Genomic DNA, 26,748 nt, shown 5'->3' on the forward strand with positions numbered 1-26,748 from the left:
TCTTTATGCACCTAGTCTCAATGAAACTTACAATGTTAACTGGAAAAATAACTACCATTAAATAAAAAAAAATTTCTTATTTCCATAGCAGTAATTAATAAAAATCAGAAATTATTCATCATATTGAAACCAACAATTTTCTTAGTATTAAGACAGAAAACAGTAACAATTTTTATGCATATTCTGCTTATACATTTGATAAGCCTAGTGAAATCAAATGAAAAGTCATTGGAAAACAGAAGCATTTAAGTACAATAAAACCAAACTTTCACACACTTTTGCCACCAAGACTGCTTAAATCAGCATGTCATAAACCAAACAGTAAATTACATGTTTTGGCTTTGCTGGCTAGAAAGTACTCATCAAAGAGATGGGTGGTGCTGACTCTTCTGACTGACTAGTCTAGTAATATTTAGTGTCACCTGGTTGCTAAGGGCACATCATAGATCACCCTTCACATCTAGCTTGTTTCTTTGCTTTGTTTTTATATCAACCAATACTGAAAAACCTACTTCATTTACTAAGTAATATGTAGACGAAAATGGGACAATGACTTTTAGGACTGACAGGCTTATTTTCTGGTAAACCGAAAGATACTTCACCCAAATCTTCCCTAGAAAATTAGTTGTCCCGACCGAGATTTTCTCTCTGACTGCTCATGCCCCCATTGAATTTTCTGATGACCTCCTTGGGAGGCGTGCCCCCAACTTTAAGAACAATTGGTGTAGAGGATGGGTTGCATCTTGCATCATCACCTCCACCTGCTTCATTGCAGGTGGAGAGGATGATGTTCAAAATGGATGCAAACTAAAGCAAGCAGCTAGTTTTTAAAGGGGATGGGAGATCGAAGTGTTTGATCAGCTTCCAAAGAGAACTGGAAATTGTGGGCAACTTTAAATATTCCGGAATAATGTATACCTAAGGCAGTAGCGGGAATGAGATGAATAAAGTTATTCATAGTAGAAAATCTTGTGATGAACCTAATTAAAGCTCTGGCGGTTAAGTAATTGGCAAATTAGAAAGGGTAGAGTGTTGGGATGAAGTAAGATTATTAGTGAAAGAGAAAAGAGAGGCATTTGGATGATTTTTGCAGGATAATGCAAATGACTGGGAGATGTATAATAATACCTTCCACAGAGCATCTCTATCAACTCTATCATATGCCTTCTCCAGATCCATAAATGCTACATACAAATCCATTTGCTTTTCTAAGTATTTCTCACATACATTCTTCAAAGCAAACACCTGATCCACACATCCTCTACCACTTCTGAAACCACACTGCTCTTCCCCAATCTGATGCTCTGTACATGCCTTCACCCTCTCAATCAATACCCTCCCATATAATTTACCAGGAATACTCAACAAACTTATACCTCTGTAATTTGAGCACTCACTCTTATCCCCTCTGCCTTTATACAATGGCACTATGCACGCATTCCGCCAATCCTCAGGCACCTCACCATGAGTCATACATACATTAAATAACCTTACCAACCAGTCAATAATACAGTCACCCCCTTTTTAATAAATTCCACCGCAATACCATCCAAACCTGCTGCCTTGCCGGCTTTCATCTTCCACAAAGCCTTTACTACCTCTTCTCTGTTTACCAAATCATTTTCCCTAACCCTCTCACTTTGCACACTACCTCGACCAAAACACCCTATATCTGCCACTCTATCATCAAACACATTCAACAAACCTTCAAAATACTCACTCCATCTCCTTCTCACATCACCACTACTTGTTATCACCTCCCCATTTGCGCCCTTCACTGAAGTTCCCATTTGCTCCCTTGTCTTACGCACTTTATTTACCTCCTTCCAGATCATCTTTTTATTCTCCCTAAAATTTAATGATACTCTCTCACCCCAACTCTCATTTGCCCTCTTTTTCACCTCTTGCACCTTTCTCTTGACCTACTGTCTTTTTTTTTTCTTTTATACATCTCCCACTCAATTGCATTTTTTCCCTGCAAAAATCCTCTAAATGCCTCTCTCTTCTCTTTCACTAATAATCTTACTTCTTCATCCCACCACTCACTACCCTTTCTAATCAACCCACCTCCCACTCTTCTCATGCCACAAGCATCTTTTGCGCAATCCATCACTGATTCCCTAAATACATCCCATTCCTCCCCCACTCCCCTTACTTCCATTGTTCTCACCTTTTTCCATTCTGTACTCAGTCTCTCCTGGTACTTCCTCACACAAGTCTCCTTCCCAAGCTCACTTACTCTCACCACCCTCTTCACCCCAACATTCACTCTTCTTTTCTGAAAACCCATACAAATCTTCACCTTAACCTCCACAAGATAATGATCAGACATCCCTCCAGTTGCACCTGTCAGCACATTAACATCCAAAAGTCTCTCTTTCGCGCGCCTGTCAATTAACACGTAATCCAATAACGCTCTCTGGCCATCTCTCCTACTTACATACGTATACTTATGTATATCTCGCTTTTTAAACCAGGTATTCCCAATATATGTAAAATATATATACATTTATATATATATATATATATATATATATATATTTTTTTTTTTTTGTCGGTCTCCCGCGTTTGCGAGGTAGCGCAAGGAAACAGACGAAAGAAATGGCCCAACCCACCCCCATACACATGTATATACATACGTCCACACACGCAAATATACATACCTACACAGCTTTCCATGGTTTACCCCAGACGCTTCACATGCCTTGATTCAATCCACTGACAGCACGTCAACCCCGGTATACCACATCGCTCCAATGCACTCTATTCCTTGCCCTCCTTTCACCCTCCTGCATGTTCAGGCCCCAATTACACAAAATCTTTTTCACTCCATCTTTCCAAAACCTCCAATTTGGTCTCCCTCTTCTCCTCGTTCCCTCCACCTCCGACACATATATCCTCTTGGTCAATCTTTCCTCACTCATTCTCTCCATGTGCCCAAACCATTTCAAAATACCCTCTTCTGCTCTCTCAACCACGCTCTTTTTATTTCCACACATCTCTCTTACCCTTACGTTACTTACTCGATCAAACCACCTCACACCACACATTGTCCTCAAACATCTCATTTCCAGCACATCCATCCTCCTGCACACAACTCTATCCATAGCCCACGCCTCGCAACCATACAACATTGTTGGAACCACTATTCCTTCAAACATACCCATTTTTGCTTTCCGAGATAATGTTCTCGACTTCCACACATTCTTCAACGCTCCCAGGATTTTCGCCCCCTCCCCCACCCTATGATCCACTTCTGCTTCCATGGTTCCATCCGCTGCCAGATCCACTCCCAGATATCTAAAACACTTTACTTCCTCCAGTTTTGCTCCATTCAAACTTACCTCCCAATTGACTTGACCCTCAACCCTATTGTACCTAATAACTTTGCTCTTATTCACATTTACTCTTAACTTTCTTCTTTCACACACTTTACCAAACTCAGTCACCAGCTTTTGCAGTTTCTCACATGAATCAGCCACCAGCGCTGTATCATCAGCGAACAACAACTGACTCACTTCCCAAGCTCTCTCATCCCCAACAAACTTCATACTTGCCCCTCTTTCCAAAACTCTTGCATTCACCTCCCTAACAACCCCATCCATAAACAAATTAAACAACCATGGAGACATCACACACCCCTGCCGCAAACCTACTTTCACATTCTTGAAATGTATGTTAAAAATATCTGTAAATGTGTCTTTTAACATTCCAAAACATCCCCAAACTAGCTTTGGAATACTGTATATCATATCTTCTCTTAATTCAAAACATTAGTCAGTACAATATAGTATCAATCAAACATCATCTTAAACTTGTTTTGTAAGTGTACTTATGATTCAAGTGATGTGCTAAAACTGGAGTTTTTTAAACTAAAGTCATATATGGATATCATAATTTTCATATACCAGACACAGTGTGTGAATTAAACCTATGCATACCATCAAACTAAATCTTATAAAATGGTAATATTGTTTTTAATATGAAGCTAAAAATAACAAAGATATTCACATAATGGTACAATACACACTAGAACTAAGACCACAAAAATTGTACAAAAGCCTTCATTTTTTGGTATTCATTCAATGGACTTTCATGGTATAGCGGCTAGTGTTCCTGGCTGTGACAAATTCATGGGCCACCCAGGTCTGAGCACATAGATTCAAATCCTGGTTGCAGCAGTCAGTCCAAAGTCAGCCCAGCTGCTTGTCCAGCCCTAGGGGTTGGTCGATAAAATGGGCACCTGGCTCAGACTGGTGTGTGTGTGTGTGTGTGTGTGTGTGTTTGTGTGTGTGTGTGTGAAAAGAGGGCAAATGAGAGTTGGGGTGAGAGTATTGTTAAATTTTAGGGAGAATAAAAAGATGTTTTGGAAGGAGGTAAATAAAGTGCGTAAGACAAGAGAACAAATGGGAACTTCGGTGAAGGAGGCAAATGGGGAGGTAATAACAAGTAGTGGCAAAGTGAGAAGGAGATGGAAAATATTTTGAAGGTTTGTTAAATGTGTCTGACGATAGAGTGGCAGATATAGGGTGTTTTGGTCGAGGTGGTGTGCAAAGTGAGAGGGTCAGGGAGAATGGTTTGGTAAACAGAGAAGAGGTAGTGAAAGCTTTGAGGAAGATGAAAGCCAGCAAGACGACGTGTTTGGATGGCATTGCAGTGGAATCTAGGAGGTGACTGTTGTTGACTGGTTGGTGAGAATATTCAATGTATGTATGGATCATGGTGAAGTGCCTGAGGATTGGTGGAATGCAAACATAGTGTATATAGGCAAAGGGGATAAAGATGAGTGTTCAAATTACAGAGGTATAAATTTGTTGAGTATTCCTGGGAAATGATATTGGAGGGTATTGATTGAGAGGGTGAAGGCATGTACAGAGCATCAGATTGGGGAAGAGCAGTATGGTTTCAGAAGTGGTAGAGGATGTGTGGATCAGGTGTTTGCTTTGAAGAATGTATGTGAGAAATACTTAGAAAAACAGATGATTTTGTATGTAGCATTTATGGATCTGGAGAAGGCATATAATAAGAGTTGACAGAGATGCTCTGTGGAAGGTATCAAGAATATATGGTGTAGGAGGCAAGTTGTTAGAAGCGGTGAAAAGTTTTTACAAGGCAAAGTGTAAGAGTAGGAAGAGAGGAAAGTGATTGGTTCCCAGTGAATGTTGGTTTGCGGCAGAGGTGCGTGATGTCTCCATGGTTGTTTAATTTGTTTATGGATGGGGTTGTTAGGGAGGTGAATGTAAGAGTTTTGGAGAGAGGGGCAAGCATGCAGTCTGTTGTGGATGAGAGGGCTTGGAAGCAAGTCATTGTTGTTCGTGATGATACAGTGCTGATGGCTGATTCGAGTCAGACACTGCAGAAGCTGGTGACTGAGTTTGGTAAAGTGTGTGAAAGAAGAAAACTAAGAGTAAATGTGAATAAGAGCAAGGTTATTAGGTTCAGTAGGGTTGATGGACAAGTCTATTGGGAGGTAAGTTTGAATGGAGAAAAACTGGAGGAAGTGAAGTGTTTTAGATATCTGGGAGTGGATTTAGCAGCGGATGTAATCATGGAAGTGGAAGTGAGTCACAGGGTGGGGGAGGGGGTGAAGGTTCTGGGAGCATTGAAAAATGTGTGAAAGGCAAGAACATTATCTCGGAAAGCAAAAATGGGTATGTTTGAAGGAATAGTGGTTCCAACAATGTCATATGGTTGCGAGGTGTGGGCAATAGATAGGGTTATGCGGAGGAGGGTGGATGTGTTGGAAATAAGATGTTTGAGGACAATATGTGGTGTGAGGTGGTTTGATCGAGTAAGTAATGAAAGGGTAAGAGAGGTGCGTGGTAATAAAAAGAGCATGGTCAAGAGAGCAGAAGAGGTTGTATTGAAATGGCTTAGTCACATGGAGAGAATGAGGGAGGAAAGACTGACAAAGAGGATATATGTGTCAGAGGTGGAGGGAAAGAGAAGTGAAAGACCAAATTGGAGGTGGAAGGATGGAGTGAAAAAGATTCTGAGCGATTAGGGCCTGAACATACAGGAGGGTGAAAGGCATGCAAGGAATAGTGAATTGGAACGATGTGGTATACCAGGGTCGATATGCTGTCAATGGATTGAACCAGGGCATGTGAAGTGTCTGGGGTAAACCATGGAAAATTTTATGGGGCCTGGATGTGGAAAGGGAGCTGCAGTTTCAGTGCATCACACATGACAGCTAGAGACTGAGTGTGAATGAATGTGGCCTTTGTTTTCTTTTCTTAGTGCTACCTCGTACGCACACACGCACGCAGGGGGAGGGGTGCCATTTCATGTGTGGTGAGGTGGCAACAGAAATGATGAAGGCAGCAAAATACAAATATGTGCATGTGTATATATGTATATGTCTGTGTATGTATGTGTATGTATTTGTTGAAATGTATAGGTATGTATATGTGCGTGAGGGCATTTATGTATATACATGCGTTATGTGGGTGGGTTGGGCCATTCTTTCGTCTGTTTCCTTGTGCTACCTCGCTAATGCGGGAGACAGCAACAAAGTATAATAAAAGATATATATATATATATATATCATTATATATATATATATATATATATTCCCGTGGGATAGGGGAGAAAGAATACTTCCCACGTATTCCCTGCGTGTCGTAGAAGGCGACTAAAAGGGGAGGGAACGGGGGGCTGGAAATTCTCCCCTCTCAATTTTTTTTAATTTTCCAAAAGAAGGAACAGAGAAGGGGGCCAGGTGAGGATATTCCCTCAATGGCCCAGTCCTCAGTTCTTAACGCTACTCGCTAACGCGGGAAATGGCGAATAGTTTGAAAAAAAAAAAAATATATATATATATATTATATATATATATATATATATTTTTTTTTTATTATACTTTGTCGCTGTCTCCCGCGTTTGCGAGGTAGCGCAAGGAAACAGATGAAAGAAATGGCCCAACCCCCCCCCCCCATACACATGTATATACATACGTCCACACACGCAAATATACATACCTACACAGCTTTCCATGGTTTACCCCAGACGCTTCACATGCCTTGATTCAATCCACTGACAGCACGTCAACCCCGGTATACCACATCGCTCCAATTCACTCTATTTACTTGCCCTCCTTTCACCCTCCTGCATGTTCAGGCCCCGATCACACAAAATCTTTTTCACTCCATCTTTCCACCTCCAATTTGGTCTCCCACTTCTCCTCGTTCCCTCCACCTCTGATACATAAATCCTCTTGGTCAATCTTTCCTCACTCATTCTCTCCATGTGCCCAAACCATTTCAAAACACCCTCTTCTGCTCTCTCAACCACGCTCTTTTTATTTCCACACATCTCTCTTACCCTTACGTTACTTACTCGATCAAACCACCTCACACCACACATTGTCCTCAAACATCTCATTTCCAGCACATCCATCCTCCTGCACACAACTCTATCCATAGCCCATGCCTCGCAACCATACAACATTGTTGGAACCACTATTCCTTCAAACATACCCATTTTTGCTTTCCGAGATAATGTTCTCGACTTCCACACATTCTTCAACGCTCCCAGGATTTTCGCCCCCTCCCCCACCCTATGATCCACTTCCGCTTCCATGGTTCCATCCGCTGCCAGATCCACTCCCAGATATCTAAAACACTTTACTTCCTCCAGTTTTGCTCCATTCAAACTTACCTCCCAATTGACTTGACCCTCAACCCTATTGTACCTATTAACTTTGCTCTTATTCACATTTACTCTTAACTTTCTTCTTTCACACACTTTACCAAACTCAGTCACCAGCTTTTGCAGTTTCTCACATGAATCAGCCACCAGCGCTGTATCATCAGCGAACAACAACTGACTCACTTCCCAAGCTCTCTCATCCCCAACAAACTTCATACTTGCCCCTCTTTCCAAAACTCTTGCATTCACCTCCCTAACAACCCCATCCATAAACAAATTAAACAACCATGGAGACATCACACACCCCTGCCGCAAACCTACATTCACATTCTTGAAATGTATGTTAAAAATATCTGTAAATGTGTCTTTTAACATTCCAAAACATCCCCAAACTAGCTTTGGAATACTGTATATCATATCTTCTCTTAATTCAAAACATTAGTCAGTACAATATAGTATCAATCAAACATCATCTTAAACTTGTTTTGTAAGTGTACTTATGATTCAAGTGGTGCTAAAACTGGAGTTTTTTAAACTAAAGTCATATATGGATATCATAATTTTCATATACCAGACACAGAGTGTGAATTAAACCTATGCATACCATCAAACTAAATCTTATAAAATGGTAATATTGTTTTTAATATGAAGCTAAAAATAACAAAGATATTCACATAATGGTACAATACACACTAGAACTAAGACCACAAAAATTGTACAAAAGCCTTCATTTTTTGGTATTCATTCAATGGACTTTCATGGTATAGCGGCTAGTGTTCCTGGCTGTGACAAATTCATGGGCCACCCAGGTCTGAGCACATAGATTCAAATCCTGGTTGCAGCAGTCAGTCCAAAGTCAGCCCAGCTGCTCGTCCAGCCCTAGGGGTTGGTCGATAAAATGGGCACCTGGCTCAGACTGGTGTGTGTGTGTGTGTGTGTGTGTGTGTTTGTGTGTGTGTGTGTGAAAAGAGGGCAAATGAGAGTTGGGGTGAGAGTATTGTTAAATTTTAGGGAGAATAAAAAGATGTTTTGGAAGGAGGTAAATAAAGTGCGTAAGACAAGGGAGCAAATGGGAACTTCAGTGAAGGGCGCAAATGGGGAGGTGATAACAAGTAGTGGTGATGTGAGAAGGAGATGGAGTGAGTATTTTGAAGGTTTGTTGAATGTGTTTGATGATAGAGTGGCAGATATAGGGTGTTTTGGTCGAGGTAGTGTGCAAAGTGAGAGGGTTAGGGAAAATGATTTGGTAAACAGAGAAGAGGTAGTAAAAGCTTTGTGGAAGATGAAAGCCGGCAAGGCAGCAGGTTTGGATGGTATTGCGGTGGAATTTATTAAAAAAGGGGTGACTGTATTATTGACTGGTTGGTAAGGTTATTTAATGTATGTATGACTCATGGTGAGGTGCCTGAGGATTGGCGGAATGCGTGCATAGTGCCATTGTACAAAGGCAGAGGGGATAAGAGTGAGTGCTCAAATTACAGAGGTATAAGTTTGTTGAGTATTCCTGGTAAATTATATGGGAGGGTATTGATTGAGAGGGTGAAGGCATGTACAGAGCATTAGATTGGGGAAGAGCAGTATGGTTTCAGAAGTGGTAGAGGATGTGTGGATCAGGTGTTTGCTTTGAAGAATGTATGTGAGAAATACTTAGAAAAACAGATGATTTGTATGTAGCATTTATGGATCTGGAGAAGGCATATAATAAGAGTTGACAGAGATGCTCTGTGGAAGGTATCAAGAATATATGGTGTAGGAGGCAAGTTGTTAGAAGCGGTGAAAAGTTTTTACCAAGGCATGTGTAAGAGTAGGAAGAGAGGAAAGTGATTGGTTCCCAGTGAATGTTGGTTTGCGGCAGAGGTGCGTGATGTCTCCATGGTTGTTTAATTTGTTTATGGATGGGGTTGTTAGGGAGGTGAATGTAAGAGTTTTGGAGAGAGGGGCAAGCATGCAGTCTGTTGTGGATGAGAGGGCTTGGGAAGCAAGTCATTGTTGTTCGCTGATGATACAGTGCTGATGGCTGATTCGAGTCAGACACTGCAGAAGCTGGTGACTGAGTTTGGTAAAGTGTGTGAAAGAAGAAAACTAAGAGTAAATGTGAATAAGAGCAAGGTTATTAGGTTCAGTAGGGTTGATGGACAAGTCTATTGGGAGGTAAGTTTGAATGGAGAAAAACTGGAGGAAGTGAAGTGTTTTAGATATCTGGGAGTGGATTTAGCAGCGGATGTAATCATGGAAGTGGAAGTGAGTCACAGGGTGGGGGAGGGGGTGAAGGTTCTGGGAGCATTGAAAAATGTGTGAAAGGCAAGAACATTATCTCGGAAAGCAAAAATGGGTATGTTTGAAGGAATAGTGGTTCCAACAATGTCATATGGTTGCGAGGTGTGGGCAATAGATAGGGTTGTGCGGAGGAGGGTGGATGTGTTGGAAATAAGATGTTTGAGGACAATATGTGGTGTGAGGTGGTTTGATCGAGTAAGTAATGAAAGGGTAAGAGAGGTGCATGGTAATAAAAAGAGCATGGTCAAGAGAGCAGAAGAGGTTGCATTGAAATGGCTTGGTCACATGGAGAGAATGAGGGAGGAAAGACTGACAAAGAGGATATATGTGTCAGAGGTGGAGGGAAAGAGAAGTGAAAGACCAAATTGGAGGTGGAAGGATGGAGTGAAAAAGATTCTGAGCGATTAGGGCCTGAACATACAGGAGGGTGAAAGGCATGCAAGGAATAGTGAATTGGAACGATGTGGTATACCAGGGTCGATATGCTGTCAATGGATTGAACCAGGGCATGTGAAGTGTCTGGGGTAAACCATGGAAAGTTTTATGGGGCCTGGATGTGGAAAGGGAGCTGCAGTTTCAGTGCATCACACATGACAGCTAGAGACTGAGTGTGAATGAATGTGGCCTTTGTTTTCTTTTCTTAGTGCTACCTCGTATGCACACACGCACGCAGGGGGAGGGGGTGCCATTTCATGTGAGGTGAGGTGGCAACAGAAATGGATGAAGGCAGCAAATACAAATATGTGCATGTGTATATATGTATATGTCTGTGTATGTATGTGTATGTATTTGTTGAAATGTATAGGTATGTATATGTGCGTGAGGGCATTTATGTATATACATGCGTATGTGGGTGGGTTGGGCCATTCTTTCGTCTGTTTCCTTGTGCTACCTCGCTAATGCGGGAGACAGCAACAAAGTATAATAAAAGATATATATATATATATATCTATATATATATATATATATATATTCCCTGGGGATAGGGGAGAAAGAATACTTCCCACGTATTCCCTGCGTGTCGTAGAAGGCGACTAAAAGGGGAGGGAACGGGGGGCTGGAAATTCTCCCCTCTCAATTTTTTTTAATTTTCCAAAAGAAGGAACAGAGAAGGGGGCCAGGTGAGGATATTCCCTCAATGGCCCAGTCCTCAGTTCTTAACGCTACCTCGCTAACGCGGGAAATGGCGAATAGTTTGAAAAAAAAAAAAAATATATATATATATATATATATATATATATATATATATTTTTTTTTTATTATACTTTGTCGCTGTCTCCCGCGTTTGCGAGGTAGCGCAAGGAAACAGATGAAAGAAATGGCCCAACCCCCCCCCCCCATACACATGTATATACATACGTCCACACATGCAAATATACATACCTACACAGCTTTCCATGGTTTACCCCAGACGCTTCACATGCCTTGATTCAATCCACTGACAGCACGTCAACCCCGGTATACCACATCGCTCCAATTTACTCTATTACTTGCCCTTCTTTCACCCTCCTGCATGTTCAGGCCCCGATCACACAAAATCTTTTTCACTCCATCTTTCCAACTCCAATTTGGTCTCCCACTTCTCCTCGTTCCCTCCACCTCTGATACATATATCCTCTTGGTCAATCTTTCCTCAGTCATTCTCTCCATGTGATCAAACCATTTCAAAACACCCTCTTCTGCTCTCTCAACTACACTCTTTTTATTACCACACATCTCTCTTACCCTATTATTACTTACTCGATCAAACAACCTCACACCACATATTGTCCTCAAACATCTCATTTCCAGCACATCCACCCTCCTCCGCACAACTCTATCCATAGCCCACGCCTCACAACCATATAACATTGTTGGAACCACTATTCCTTCAAACATACCCATTTTTGCTTTCCAAACGTTCTCGACTTCCACACATTCTTCAACCCTCCCAGAACTTTCGCCCCCTCCCCCACCCTATGATTCACTTTCCGCTTCCATGGTTCCATCCACTGCCAAATCCACTCCCAGATATCTAAAACACTTCACTTCCTCTAGTTTTTCTCCATTCAAACTTACCTCCCAAATGACTTGTCCCTCAACCCTACTGTACCTAATAACCTTGCTCTTATTCACATTTACTCTCAGCTTTCTTCTTTCACACACTTTGCCAAACTCAGTCACCAGCATCTGCAGTTTCTCACACGAATCAGCCACCATCTTCTACAGTTTCTCACACAAATCATCCACCAAGCGCTGTATCATCAGCGAACAACAACTGACTCACTTCCCAAGCTCTCTCATTCACGACAGTCTGCATACTTGCCCCTCTTTCCAAAACTCTTGCATTCACCTCTCTAACAACCCCATCCATAAACAAATCAAACAACCATGGAGACATCACACACCCCTGCCGCAAACCTACATTCACTGAGAACCAATCACCTTCCTCTCTTCCTACACATACACATGCCTTACATCCTCGATAAAAACTTTTCACTGCTTCTAACAACTTACCTCCCACACCATATATTCTTAATACCTTCCACAGAGCATCTCTATCAACTCTATCATATGCTTTCTCCAGATCCATAAATGCTACATACAAATCCATTTGCTCTTCTAAGTATTTCTCACATACATTCTTCAATCCAAACACCTGATCCACACATCCTCTACCACTTCTGAAACCACACTGCTCTTCCCCAATCTGATGCTCTGTACATGCCTTCACCCTCTCAATCAATACCTTCCATATAATTTCCCAGGTTGCAGTTGTCTGTACAATCTTAGCTAAAAATAGTTACAACTAAAGCAACTAGTTCAGAAAATGATATACATATGAACTAAGTAAACTACATTAACAAGCAAAAATCTGGACTAAAATGTACAATCTTAGCTAAAAATAGTTACAACTAAAGCAACTAGTTCAGAAAATGATATACATATGAACTAAGTAAACTACATTAACAAGCAAAAATCTGGACTAAAATATTCTCTTAATACACTGGCATAGGGATATATCCAGTCTCAACATCCGTAGTCTAAAAACATCTAAAATTTGGAGACGAGTGGCTACAGGAATGGCATTGGAATTTGAGTTAGCAATGCTCCATGTCCTTCTTAATCATTTCTCTCACTTCAATGGTTTTCACATTTATTCTGCCCATATAATGGCATCCAACCCAACAGACTTCGTCTCCAATACAATCATCATTTCTCACCTTCCTCTTACAATACTCTTGCTAAAAGCACAAACAAGAGGGAGTTTTGGGGAATTACAGGAAATAAACTACTTTTCAAATGTATTATGTCATACACATTTACATATACACAAACCTGGAAGACACTAATTAAATACTCAATACCTTTAATCCATTAAAATTTTTCATCAGAAATTCAGAATGGCATTGTTCTACATGTATAAATCTCAACTAATCACAAATGAAGAACTTTACAGTGTTCATAAAGTGGTGTATGTCAGCAACACAGCAATAAAGATAAATAATCCTCCCATAAACTGGTAGGCACCTGAACTACAACTGCAATAACTACAGGAGGCTGTTCATAAGCCAATATACTTTTGAATGAAACCTACACCTCACTAACCTATTCACAAAAATTTCTATTTCATATTTCTATTGTTCTATGAAAACAGCAGGGTTGAAAGATCATATGTGCTCCCATGACTAATGGTTACCTTACATGCTTAGTGCATTGTTTTAAAGGCTCTTATTTACAGTTTTATCATACTTGTTCCTGACCGAAACACAGTATATGTTTGTTAAAATTTTTTAACAGAGATTGTACTCCTGTTTTCCTTAAATCTTTGTTTGGGATTCTTCTTTACTTTACTTCTGCTGAAAAATAAAGAATATTAATTACTCTGGCACACATTCCATGCGGATTTCATTTTCTTTTTTTTTTTTTTGCCTTTGTGCTCATATCACTTTTCTACTTCAGGAAAAATGGCTGCAGTTTTAGGTTTGACAGAGAAGTTGGCTTCAGTGGAATTTGCAGTTCCATCTAATCAGCCCTACTGCAGTGCAGAGGTTCTTAAACTTAAAGGGCACAGGTAAAGTTGCTTGAATGAGGTAATAAAAGAACGATTTTAGAGAAGGAGAGACAGGCTTTTAAAAGAGGCCTCAATGAGTGGTAAGGAAAAGGAAAAGAGCATTCCACTGATTCCTGGAGAGATAAGATTACAGGTCAGTAGGTGGACAAGGGTGTTTGTGAAGTGGTTATGACCAAGATTGGATGCTTCTTGTCTCTCAAGGTACTCACGTGGGCAGCGAGCAAGGTTGGTGGACTCATCACTGCCATCACCACAATGGTTGACCCCATCACAGGTCAGCTCACGATCCACACAGAAGGCTGTTGTCTCACATCGGAAATGCAGGCAAGAGTGCTCTGAGGGATTGAAAGGAGAGTTATCATAAGTGCTTGTTGGTGGGACTGGTATAGCTGCTGGTCATTACAGGAAAACTACTATGCATGTAATTTATGCTGGATGTCACAAAAAAATCCTATACAAATATTAGATCTGTTGGCTACTGAAAGATTGGAAGGAGGCCAAGTGAGGATACTCTCTCAAAGGCTTAGTTCTCTGTTCTTAATGCTACCTCACTAATGCGGGAAAGTGAACATACATAAAAAAAAGCGGCCTTTTTTCACGTGTGGCAGGGTGGTGACAGGAATGGATGAAGGTAGCAAGTATGAATATGTATGTACATGTGTATATGTCAGTGTACGTATATGTATGTAAACAATGAAATGTATATGTATGTACATGTGCGTGCATTCATGTATATACATGTGTATGTGGGTGGGTTGGGCCATTCCTAGTCTGTTTCCTTGCGCTACCTTGCTAAAACTGCTGTTTCCCGCGTCAATGAGGTAGCACAAGGAAACAGATGAAAAATGACCCAAACACTCATATACACATATATATACATAAATGCCCATACATGCACATATACATACATATACATATCAAAGTATACATACATACATACACACATGTAAATATTCATACTTGCTGCCTTCATCCATTCCCGTTGCTACCCTGCCACACAGGAAATACTCCACCCCTAAAACACACAAACATACACACACACACACGCACAAAGCAAGGTAGCGCCAGTAAAAGATGAAAAAGGACACACTTGCTCACACTCAATCATCGAGGCCCCACAAGACTTTCCATGGTTTACCCCAGATGCTTTACATGCCCTGGTTCAGTCCACTGTCAGCACGTTGACCCCAGTATACCATATCGTTCCAATTCACTCTATTCCTTGCACGCCATTCATCCTCCTGTATGTTCAGGCCCCAATCACTCAAAATCTTTTTCACTCCATCTTTCCACCTCCAATTTGGAACCATGGAAGCGGAAGTGAGTCACAGGGTGTGGGAGGAGGTTCTAGGAGCATTGAAGAATGTGTGGAAGGAGAGAAAGTTATCTCGGTGAGCAAAAATGGGCATGTTTGACGGAACAGAAGTTCCAAAAATGTCATAAGGTTGAGAGCCATGGGCTATAGATAGGGTTGTGTGGAGAAGGGTGAATGCGTTGGAAATGAAATGTTTGAGCACAATATGTGATGTGAGGTTGTTTGATCGAGTAAGTAATGAAAGGGTAAGAGAGATGTGAGGAAATAAAAAGTATGGTTGAAAGAGCAGAGGAGGGTGTGTTGAAATGGTTTGAACATATGAAGAGAATGAGTGATGAAAGATTGACAAACAGGATATATGTGGCAGAGGTGGAAGGCACAAAGAGAGGCAGGGGACCAAACTGGTTGTGGAAGGATGGAGTGAAACAGATTTTGAGCGATCGGGGCTTGAACATAAAGGAGGGTGACAGGCATGCAAGAAACAGTGAATTGGAATGATGTGGTATACAGGGATTAACGTGCTGTCAATGGACTGAACCAGGGCATGTGAAATGTCTGAGGTAAACCATGGAAAGGTCTGCGAGGCCTGGATTTGGATGGGGAGCTGTGTTTTCGGTGCATTACACATGACAGCTAGAAACTTAGTGCAAACCAATGTGGCCTTTCTTGTCTGTTTTCCTGGCGCTATCTCACTGAAGCAGCAGGTAGCGATGATGTTTTCTGTGCCTTCATCCAGTAATGGGTGAAGGCAAGCAAGTATGAATATGTACATGTGTATATATGTATATGTCTGTGTATGGGTATGTGATGATATGTATATGTATGTATATGTGATGATATGTATATGTATGTATATGTGATGATATGTATATGTATGTATATGTACGTGTATGGGTGTTTATGTATATATATGTGTATATATATGTGTATATGTGTGGTTGCAGAAGTGGTAGAGGATGTGTGGATCAGGTGTTTGCTTTGAGGACTGTATGTGAGAAATACTTAGAAAAGCAAATGGATTTGTATGTAGCATTTATGGATCTGGAGAAGGCATATGATAGAGTTGATAGAGATGCTCTGTGGAAGGTATTAAGAATATATGGTGTGGGAGGCAAGTTGTCAGAAGCAGTGAAAAGTTTTTATCGAGGATGTAAGGCATGTGTACATGTAGGAAGAGAGGAAGGTGATTGGTTCTCAGTGAATGTAGGTTTGCGGCAAGGGTGTGTGATGTCTCCATGGTTGTTTAATTTGTTTATGGATGGATTGTTAGGGAGGTGAATGTAAGAGTTTTGGAAAGAGGGGCAAGTATGCGGTCTGTTGTGGATGAGAGAGCTTGGGAAGTGAGTCAGTTGTTGTTCGCTGATGATACAGCGCTGGTGGCTGATTCATGTGAGAAACTGCAGAAGCTGGTGACTGAGTTTGGTAAAGTGTGTGAAAGAAGAAAGTTGAGAGTAAATGTGAATAAGAGCAAGGTTATTAGGTACAGTAGGGTTGAGGGTCAAGTCAATTGGGAGGTAAGTTTGAATGGAGAAAAACTGGAGGAAGAAGTGTTTTAGATATCCGGGAGTGGATTTGGCAGCAGACGGAACCATGGAAGCGGAAGTGAATCATAGGGTGGGGGAGGGGGCGAAAATTCTGCGAGCCTTGAAGAATGTGTGGAAGTCGAGAACATTATCTCGGAAAGCAAAAATGGGTATGTTTGAAGGAATAGTGGTTCCAACAATGTTGTATGGTTGCAAGGCGTGGGCTATGGACAGAGTTGTGCGCAGGAGGATGGATGTGCTGGAAATGAGATGTTTGAGGACAATGTGTGGTGTGAGGTGGTTTGATCGAGTAAGGAACGTAAGGGTAAGAGAGATGTGTGGAAATAAAAAGAGCGTGGTTGAGAGAGCAGAAGGGGGTGTTTTGAAATGGTTTGGGCACATGGAGAGAATGAGTGAGGAAAGATTGACCAAGAGGATATATGTGTCGGAGGTGGAGGGAACGAGGAGAAGAGGGAGACCAAATTGGAGGTGGAAAGATGGAGTGAAAAAGATTTTGTGTGATCGGGGCCTGAACATGCAGGAGGGTGAAAGGAGGGCAAGGAATAGAGTGAATTGGAGCGATGTGGTATACCGGGGTTGACGTGCTGTCAGTGGATTGAATCAAGGCATGTGAAGCGTCTGGGGTAAACCATGGAAAGCTGTGTAGGTATGTATATTTGCGTGTGTGGACGTATGTATATACATGTGTATGGGGGTGGGTTGGGCCATTTCTTTCGTGTTTCCTTGCGCTACCTCGCAAACGCGGGAGACATCGACAAAGCAAAAAAAAAAAAAAATATATATATATATATATATATATATTCACTGCCTTAGTCATCAATTGCTATTATGCCTCTTCTTCATGCACTTTTATCTATTTATATATCGGGTAACATAGCTTATATGTCACGTATTTAGAAGAGTTGACTGAAAATTTGAACAGGACGAGTATTAATTCCAACCCAGTGAGGTTAACCCGGTAAAGATAATGCAGAATTTGAATGTTTTTTATATATATATATATATATATATATATATATATATTTATATATATACTTCCCATGTATTCCCTGCGTGTCGTAGAAGGCGACTAAAAGGGGAGGGAGCGGGGGGGTGGCTGGAAATCCTCCCCTCTCGTTTTTTTTTTTAATTTTCCAAAAGAAGGAACAGAGAATTGGGCCAGGTGAGGGTATTCCCTCAAAGGCCCAGTCCTCTGTTCTTAACGCTACCTCGCTAATGCGGGAAATGGCGAATAGTTTGAAAGAAAAAGAAAAAAAAAAATATATATATATATATATATATATAGTAAGAGTACTATATATATATATATATATATATATATATATATATATATATATATATATATATTATCCCTGGGGATAGGGGAGAAAGAATACTTCCCACGTATTCCCTGCGTGTCGTAGAAGGCGACTAAATGGGAAGGGAGCGGGTGGCTGGAAATCCTCCCCTCTCTTTTTTTTTTTTTTTTTTTTTTTTCCAAAAGAGGGAACAGAGAAGGGGGCCAGGTGAGGATTTTCCGTCTAAGGCCCAGTCCTCTGTTCTTAACGCTACCTCGCAAACGCGGGAAATGGCGAATCGTATGAAAAAAAAAAAAAAAAAAAAAATATATATATATATATTCCTATGAGTCCACGAAGAAAATGAAACATGAAAAGTTCCCAAGTGCACTTACGTGTAATAATCACATCATCAGGGGAGACACAAGAGAGAAATATAACAGTCAGTTGATATACATCGAAGAGACGAAGCTAGGACGCCATTTGGTAAACATGTGATTGTCCAAAACATACAACAAGCGTTCATAAACTTATCATTTTACAAATCTTATCAACAATAAAGTTATCTAATTTGTATAGACCATCACTAATATTAAGATTATAATTCTTTGTGTATTTAATAATAGAAGATTCAATGATATTTCTCTTGGTAATAGAGTTAATGACTGAGATAGCGTTACTCAGTTATTAACTCTAACTCTATTACCAAGAGAATTATCATTGAATCTTCTATTATTAAATACACAAAGAATTATAATCTTAATATTAGTGATGGTCTATACAAATTAGATAACTTTATTGTTGATTTGTTAAATGATACGTTTATGAACGCTCGTTGTATTTTTCGGACAATCACATGTTTACCAAATGGCGTCCTAGCTTCGTCTCTTCGATGTGTATCAACTGACTGTTATATTTCTCTCTTGTGTCTCTCTTGTCCCTCAACCCTACTGTACCTAAGGTACAGCCTTTTGTCTTTTCCTAGCGCTACCTTGCGGGGAGAGGGGGGATGCTATTTCATGTGTGGCGGGGTGCCAACGAGAATGAATAAAGGCAGCAAGTACGAATATGTACATGTGTATATATGTATATGTCTGAGTATGTATATATATGTATACATTGAAATGTACAGGTATGTATATAAGTGTGTGCATGGACGTATATGTATATACATGTGTATGGGGGTGGGTTGGGCCATTCTTTCGTCTGTTTCCTTGTGCAATCTCGCTAACACAGGAGGCTGCGATAAAGCATAATAAAGAATATAATAAAAAAAAAAAATGTTTTTTAATGTCAGCAGTAACTTTGAAGAAGCAAACATGTCAGTGGAGAAGCTACTGGTAGGGATGTTAGAAGGCCAGTACTGCTTACAGATGTGATTTTCAGATGACGTGATTTCTAAAGTTGTAGGTGTTTGGGATGTGGTTTTTCAAGAGAAGTTCTCTTGAGTCTTTACATGGACGTTTTATTTACAGTAGTTGTAAAATGGATGATTGTGAGTGGTGTTCGTCGGAGGAAAATATTAAGGGAAAAGGTGTAAACAAAGTGGTTGTTCGGACATTCTCACACAGTTATCTGTATCAAATGATTCTGTATTCTTGTGCTGTCCCAATTTTTCATGATCTTTACTAAATCCTATAAGAGTTTCTGCTCTCTATTTTGTTCATTTATTTATCAGATACAGGGCCACTTCCATTCCTGAATAGCCCTATTCCCCATCAATCATAGCACTGCTCTAATTGCTCCTAGTCTATCCATCAATGTGCCATTCCCTCTTCCACTCTTCTATGCCATACAATCAAGCTCTCCCCCACTTTTCCCAAATGCACAACATCCTCACTACCATCATTATATAGTTACCTTTTATTTCCCCCATTTCATGTACTTGTATATGTTATACACAAAGATAATCAGAGAGACTACGTTCAAATTAGGGAATTTTTCCCATTCATACTTACTTTGTCACTAAATTTCTTCAGTAGTATACTTTCTTCCTAATACAAGGCTATTCTTCTCATTTCTTTCAGCCAGTTTGAAACTCACAGTGGCTTCTGGCATAATATTCTTACCTCAAAACTTTCCACTCTTTTGATATACTCACCTCTCAGACCTCCTCCACTCCTTTTGATGTACTCAACTCTCAACCTTCCACACCTCATATGTAATCACCTCTCAGACCTCATCCACTCCTATGATGTACTCAACTCTCAACCTTCCACACCTCAAATGTAATCAACTCTCAACTTTCCACACCCATGATGCACTCACCTCTCAACCATCCACACCTCTGATGTACTCACTTCTCAACCTTCCACACCTCAAATATAATCAACTCCCAACCTTCCACACCTCAAATGCATTCACCTCTGAACCTTCTACTCACCTCTCAGTCTTCACTCCTTTAATGTGATCACTTCTTAACCTTCCACTCCTCTGATGTACCCATCTCTCATCTTTCCACTTATCTCATGGACTCATCTCTCAAACTTCCATATATCTGATGTACTCACCTTTCACACCTCCATTCCTCTGATGTACTCAATCCTTAACCTTCCACTCCTTTGATGTACTCATCTCTCAACCTTCTATTCTTGTGATGTACTAACCTCTTATTAACCTTTCAATCATGTGATGTACTCACCTCTCAACCTTCCATAACTCTAACTATATTCACCTCTCAACCTTCCACACCTCTGATGTATTCACCTCTCAACCTTCCACACCTCTGATGTATTCACCTCTTAACCTTCCACACCTCTGATGTATTCACCTCTCAACCTTCCACACCTCTGATGTAGTCACCTCTTAACCTTCCACTGCTCTGATGTATTCACCTCTCAACCTTCCACTGCTCTGATGTATTCACCTCTCAACCTTCCACTGCTCTGATGTATTCACCTCTCAACCTTCCACTGCTCTGATGTATTCACCTCTCAACCTTCCACACCTCTGATGCACTTACCTCTCAACCTTCCACTGCTCTGATGTATTCACCTCTCAACCTTCCACTGCTCTGATGTATTCACCTCTCAACCTTCCACTGCTCTGATGTATTCACCTCTCAACCTTCCACACCTCTGATGTATTCACCTCTCAACCTTCCACACCTCTGATGTATTCACCTCTCAACCTTCCACACCTCTGATGTACTCACCTCTCAACCTTCCACACCTCTGATGTATTCACCTCTCAACCTTCCACACCTCTGATGTATTCACCTCTCAACCTTCCACACCTCTGATGTATTCACCTCTCAACCTTCCACACCTCTGATGTATTCACCTCTCAACCTTCCACACCTCTGATGTATTCACCTCTTAACCTTCCACACCTCTGATGTATTCACCTCTCAACCTTCCACACCTCTGATGTATTCACCTCTCAACCTTCCACACCTCTGATGTACTCACCTCTCAACCTTCCACACCTCTGATGTATTCACCTCTCAACCTTCCACACCTCTGATGTATTCACCTCTCAACCTTCCACACCTCTGATGTATTCACTTCTTAACCTTCCACACCTCTGATGTATTCACCTCTCAACCTTCCACACCTCTGATGTACTCTCAACCCTCCACTCACCAGATGTACTCACCTTTCAACCCCCACATTCCACATATACTCACCTCTCGTCCCCCTAAACTCACTCTCTCTTCAACCTACTTCACTCTCCACTTTCCCCTCGCAATGACTTTCGGGCTGATTAATTAGAAATCACTATAATCTTAGCCTTTGAGCATCCAAAGTACGACTCTTTTTTAAGGGTCGTATCGTCCTTCTGAGGAGACGTAACGTCAAGTTCAAGGGTCGTATCTTCCGTGTTCAAGTAACGTACCGCCACGCTCGGGTGGGTCGTAACGTCGCGCTCAAAAGTCGTAACACTGTGGTGCTCAAAAGTCGTAATGTCGTGCTGCTTTGTCAAAAGTCGTAACATCGTGGTGCTCAGGGATCCAACCGTCTTGCTTTACGTCTCGTATCGTTGCGTCGTGGTCCAGGGGCGCCTATCGTAGTCCTACTCCCATTGCCTTATCTTTACGTGCAGTGGAATAGCCTGCTGCCACCTCCTCACCTGCTCCCTGGCCAGGCAGGTCTTCATCATGTACAACCTCCCACAACATTCCATTGGGTGGAGCAAGGGTCATAGGTCATTACGAGTAACATTTAAAAAAAAAAATGTAGAATTAAGTACTCCACGACAAGATATATATATATATATATATATATATATATATATATATATATATATATATATATATATATATATATATATATATATGGAACATTACCGCACAATTCGCAAATAGCACCATTTCTTATTTTCAACCGTCATCATGTTTACCCCCTCCTGAAATTTCAGATTTCAAGTGTGTTGGGGAAAAGAAAAAATTTCCCTTTTGTAAATACGCTGTGAAGTAAGTGGCTGGGCCAAAAAAAAAACCCCATCCCCAGCAAACACAAAGTGCCAGATCCGAGTGATAACAGGTGGGCTCGTCTGCCTTGAGTTAGCTAGGGCTAATTGGCACCTGCCTAAACTTTTTGGGAGGGGAGGAGGGTAAGTTGCCAGGGGGGACAGCGTCATGGGCATACTTTATACTTTTAAGGTAATTTACGTCAGCGTCTTATCCATACTTTAAAACTCCTTGACCCGCGTGGCCCTTTTCCATGTAAACACCCACTCGTTACGGGCTTGTGTTCAAGGGTTATTTTATTCGCTGGTTCAACAATGATGGCGACAGAAATGATTTAGTTGAACTCGTCTATAAAGGTCGGTTAGCATTGCCGACCGTGATTCACGCGAGGGAGTCGGGGCGCCCCCCACATCCATCCTAGCTGTTCATCCTCCCTTCGGCGCTGGCCGACATACGTGTACTTAGGTCAAGGGAGGATGTGTGTGTGTGTGTGTGTGTGTGTGTGTGTGTGTGTGTGTGTGTGTGTGTGTGTGTGTGTGTAACACAAAAAAAACACCACATACTTCATGTTCATTGTCGTGTGCCATGTTTCAAAATCCAAACTTAGCTCTAAGCACCACTTTAGCTCTAGACGTGCTACTACACCTAGAGCAGCTAGCGCTCTATCCACACCTCCTGACACCAAGCTCTGTATACAGAGTCGCTCTTCACCTTAACCATGTCGCCACAGGAATGCCTCGCTTTTTTACGAATTTCTGTGTACACGAAAATGACTTGATGATATACGCTGCTCTTCAAACGTCAGCAAGTACACTGGTGAGTTATTATCGGTCATCAATACCTTTTATGATCACATGCAAACATTCCTTCCTCAAACACCCAAGGCAATTCTTTCTTTTCTTTCATACTATTCGCCATTTCCCGCGTTAGCGAGGTAGCGTTCAGAACAGAGGACTGGGTCTTATGAGGGAATATCCTCACCTGTCCCCCTTCTCTGTTCCTTCTTTTGGAAAATGGAAAAAAAAAAAAAAAACGAGAAGGGAGGATTTCCAGCCCCCCTCAGCTCCCTCGCCTTTTAGTCGCCTTCTACGACACGCAGGGAATCCATGGCAAGTATTCTTTCTCCCCTATCCCCAGGTGTATACAGGTGTAAAGTAAGGCTTTATATATATTATATATATACATAAAGCCTTACTTTACACCAGTATAATGAGAGCAAGTACCAGACAGCTAACAAAGAACAGTAGCTTACAAGATACCCAGCTAACGGACGCCATCACGACAGCTACTAACAGCTAATTTAAACAGCATAAAACACCTCTTATGTCTGTTGACAACCTCCTCAAACGGGGAGGAATTTTCCCATTCTATTTTTTCCTTCTTTTTTCCGCATCAATGAAACTCTAGCCCTGAAAACTAATATATATATATATATATATATATATATATATATATATATATATATATATATATATATTCCTATGAGTCCACGAGGAAAATGAAACACGAAAAGTTCCCAAGTGCACTTTCGTGTAATAATCACATCATCAGGGGAGACACAAGAGAGAAATATAACAGTCAGTTGATATACATCGAAGAGACGAAGCTAGGACGCCATTTGGTAAACATGTGATTGTCCAAAACATTGTGTCTCCCCTGATGATGTGATTATTACACGAAAGTGCACTTGGGAACTTTTCGTGTTTCATTTTCCCCGTGGACTCATAGGAATATCTTGATCACGCGCAAAATTGTGATCCTTTCCAACATATATATATATATAAAGGCTATGAAAGAAGTGAAAGTTTCGTTCCATTAGAAGTGAGCGAAATATATATATATATATATATATATATATATATATATATATATATATATATATATATATATATATCCAGACAAGTGAGAGGTGTAAGTAAAATCCATTTCTGTGGCAGGAGAGCTGCCTGTTAAATATGTAATGCAACTCACTCTGCACTTAACGCCGGCAAAAATCCTGACACTGGCAAACTTATTCATTCACTGTTTTACATTATGGAGAGTGAGCGTGTACGAATATATATATATATATATATATATATATATATATATATATATATATATATATATATATATATATATATATAAGGATATTTATTGGTTTGCTGACGAGCTGCAATAATTGCTTGTTTGTGTATGTGTGTGTGTGTGTGTGTGTGAGTGTGAGTGTGTGAGTGTGTGTGTGTGTGTGTGTGTGTGTGTGTGTGTAACATTCGTAAGGGAGGTACCCCCTATTTCTCGCATAGCCTTATCTTCTACTATCATACGTTTTAAACTCGTGTGTGTGTCGGTGTCTGCAGTTTCATCACTCACTCTATTCCACTAATTCCCTGTGTAACTCAACATTCTAAAAGAATTTCTTAACCACCATTCCTCATGCGTTTCCTGCTGAAGTATGTCATGCCCTCTGGTTACTTTAGCCTCACATCTTTCCAGGATTAATTTTTATCTTTTATTTTTTTGTTCTCTTGATGGCATTCACTTGGTGCTGGAGTCTAAAGGGGTAGCAACTGGGTCACCCATGACTCTACCTGCCTTCCGATTTCTTCCTGTGTACCCCGTCTATCTTAATTCCGGTGCCAGTCTTTGTGTTTACCCTCCTCCTCTGTACCTCCTCCATAGGTTCGCTGAGATTCGTTCCATTGCAACTGCCAAATTTGAGAGGCATATACACTCCTCGTTTCTGGCCTTACGCTGGATGTGAACAGTTGGCGAAATATTTTCTTTAACCATGTATCGGAATGCGATTCGATCTTTTGCATTTCTTTAACCACATACCGAAATGCGATTCTATCACTTGCATTCCCTTAACCATATACCTGAATGCGATTCGATCTTTTGCATTTCTTTAACCACATACCGGAATGCGATTCGATCTTTTGCATTTCTTTAACCATATAACGGAATGCGATTCTATCACTTGCATTTCCTTAACCATGTAACTGAATGCGATTCAATCGTCTGCTAGCAAACAGTTTGTCTCCCTTATTGTTTCCACATACATTCCTGCAGCTTATTTCCATCTCTTGGACAAACTTCGCTACGAAGTCCTCTTTCACCCTTATACCATCCTCAATGCTCGGTATCTACTAAGAGGCTGAATTTTATCATCATCATACATCAGACCAACTATGAAGTACGTCTGGGTCGCAGAAATAAATCGACAAATAAACCAGGACGTGTGCAGCTCCATAATGACATAGACACACATTGACTGGGCTCTTACCACATACACATGGACTGGGCTCTTACCACATACACATGGACTGGGCTCTTACCACATACACATGGACTGGGCTCTTACCACATACACATGGACTGGGCTCTTACCACATACACATGGACTGGGCTCTTACCACATACACACTGGGCTCTTACCACATACACATGGACTGGGCTCTTACCACATACACATGGACTGGGCTCTTACCACACTCACATGGACTGGGCTCTTACCACATACACATGGACTGGGCTCTTACCACACACACATGGACTGGGCTCTTACCACACACACATTGACTGGGCTCTTACCACACACACATGGACTGGGCTCTTACCACATACACATGGACTGGGCTCTTAACACACACACATGGACTGGGCTCTTGCTCTTACCACACACACATGGACTGGGCTCTTACCACACACACATGGACTGGGCTCTTACCACATACACATGGACTGGGCTCTTACCACACACACATGGACTGGGCTCTTACCACACACACATTGACTGGGCTCTTACCACACACACATGGACTGGGCTCTTACCACATACACATGGACTGGGCTCTTACCACACACACATGGACTGGGCTCTTATCACACACACGTGGACTGGGCTCTTACCACACACACATGGACTGGGCTCTTACCACACACACATGGACTGGGCTCTTACCGCACACACATGGACTGGGCTCTTACCACATACACATGGACTGGGCTCTTACCACACTCACATGGACTGGGCTCTTACCACACACACATGGACTGGGCTCTTACGTGGCAAAATAAATTCTAAATATCGATACGTGCAAAGTTTTACATATCGGCAGTACACACGAATAGAAAAACTGAAGAATGAAGTTTGCGAAATTGAAAAAGACAAAAGTATAAACGAAAAGGACTTTGGCGTAATAATGTCTATTGACCTAAAGCCAAGAAGGCAGTGTACA

At 41.1% G+C, this 26,748-nt stretch overlaps 1 protein-coding gene across 2 annotated transcripts in view; it reads right to left on the reverse strand.

The window, feature by feature from the left end:
* Window positions 1-26,748, reverse strand: part of loaf (lost and found) — a 203,259-nt gene that overhangs the window by 32,772 nt on the left and 143,739 nt on the right. For both annotated transcript variants that reach the window (XM_071675767.1, XM_071675768.1), the window contains exon 4: window positions 14,191-14,316. In XM_071675767.1, the coding sequence (XP_071531868.1) occupies window positions 14,191-14,316 (126 nt within the window). The remainder of the gene's footprint in view (window positions 1-14,190; window positions 14,317-26,748) is intronic.

The sequence above is a fragment of the Panulirus ornatus genome, chromosome 21 (genome assembly GCF_036320965.1).
Source record: "Panulirus ornatus isolate Po-2019 chromosome 21, ASM3632096v1, whole genome shotgun sequence".
In the NCBI taxonomy this organism is placed as follows: Eukaryota; Metazoa; Arthropoda; class Malacostraca; order Decapoda; family Palinuridae; genus Panulirus; species Panulirus ornatus.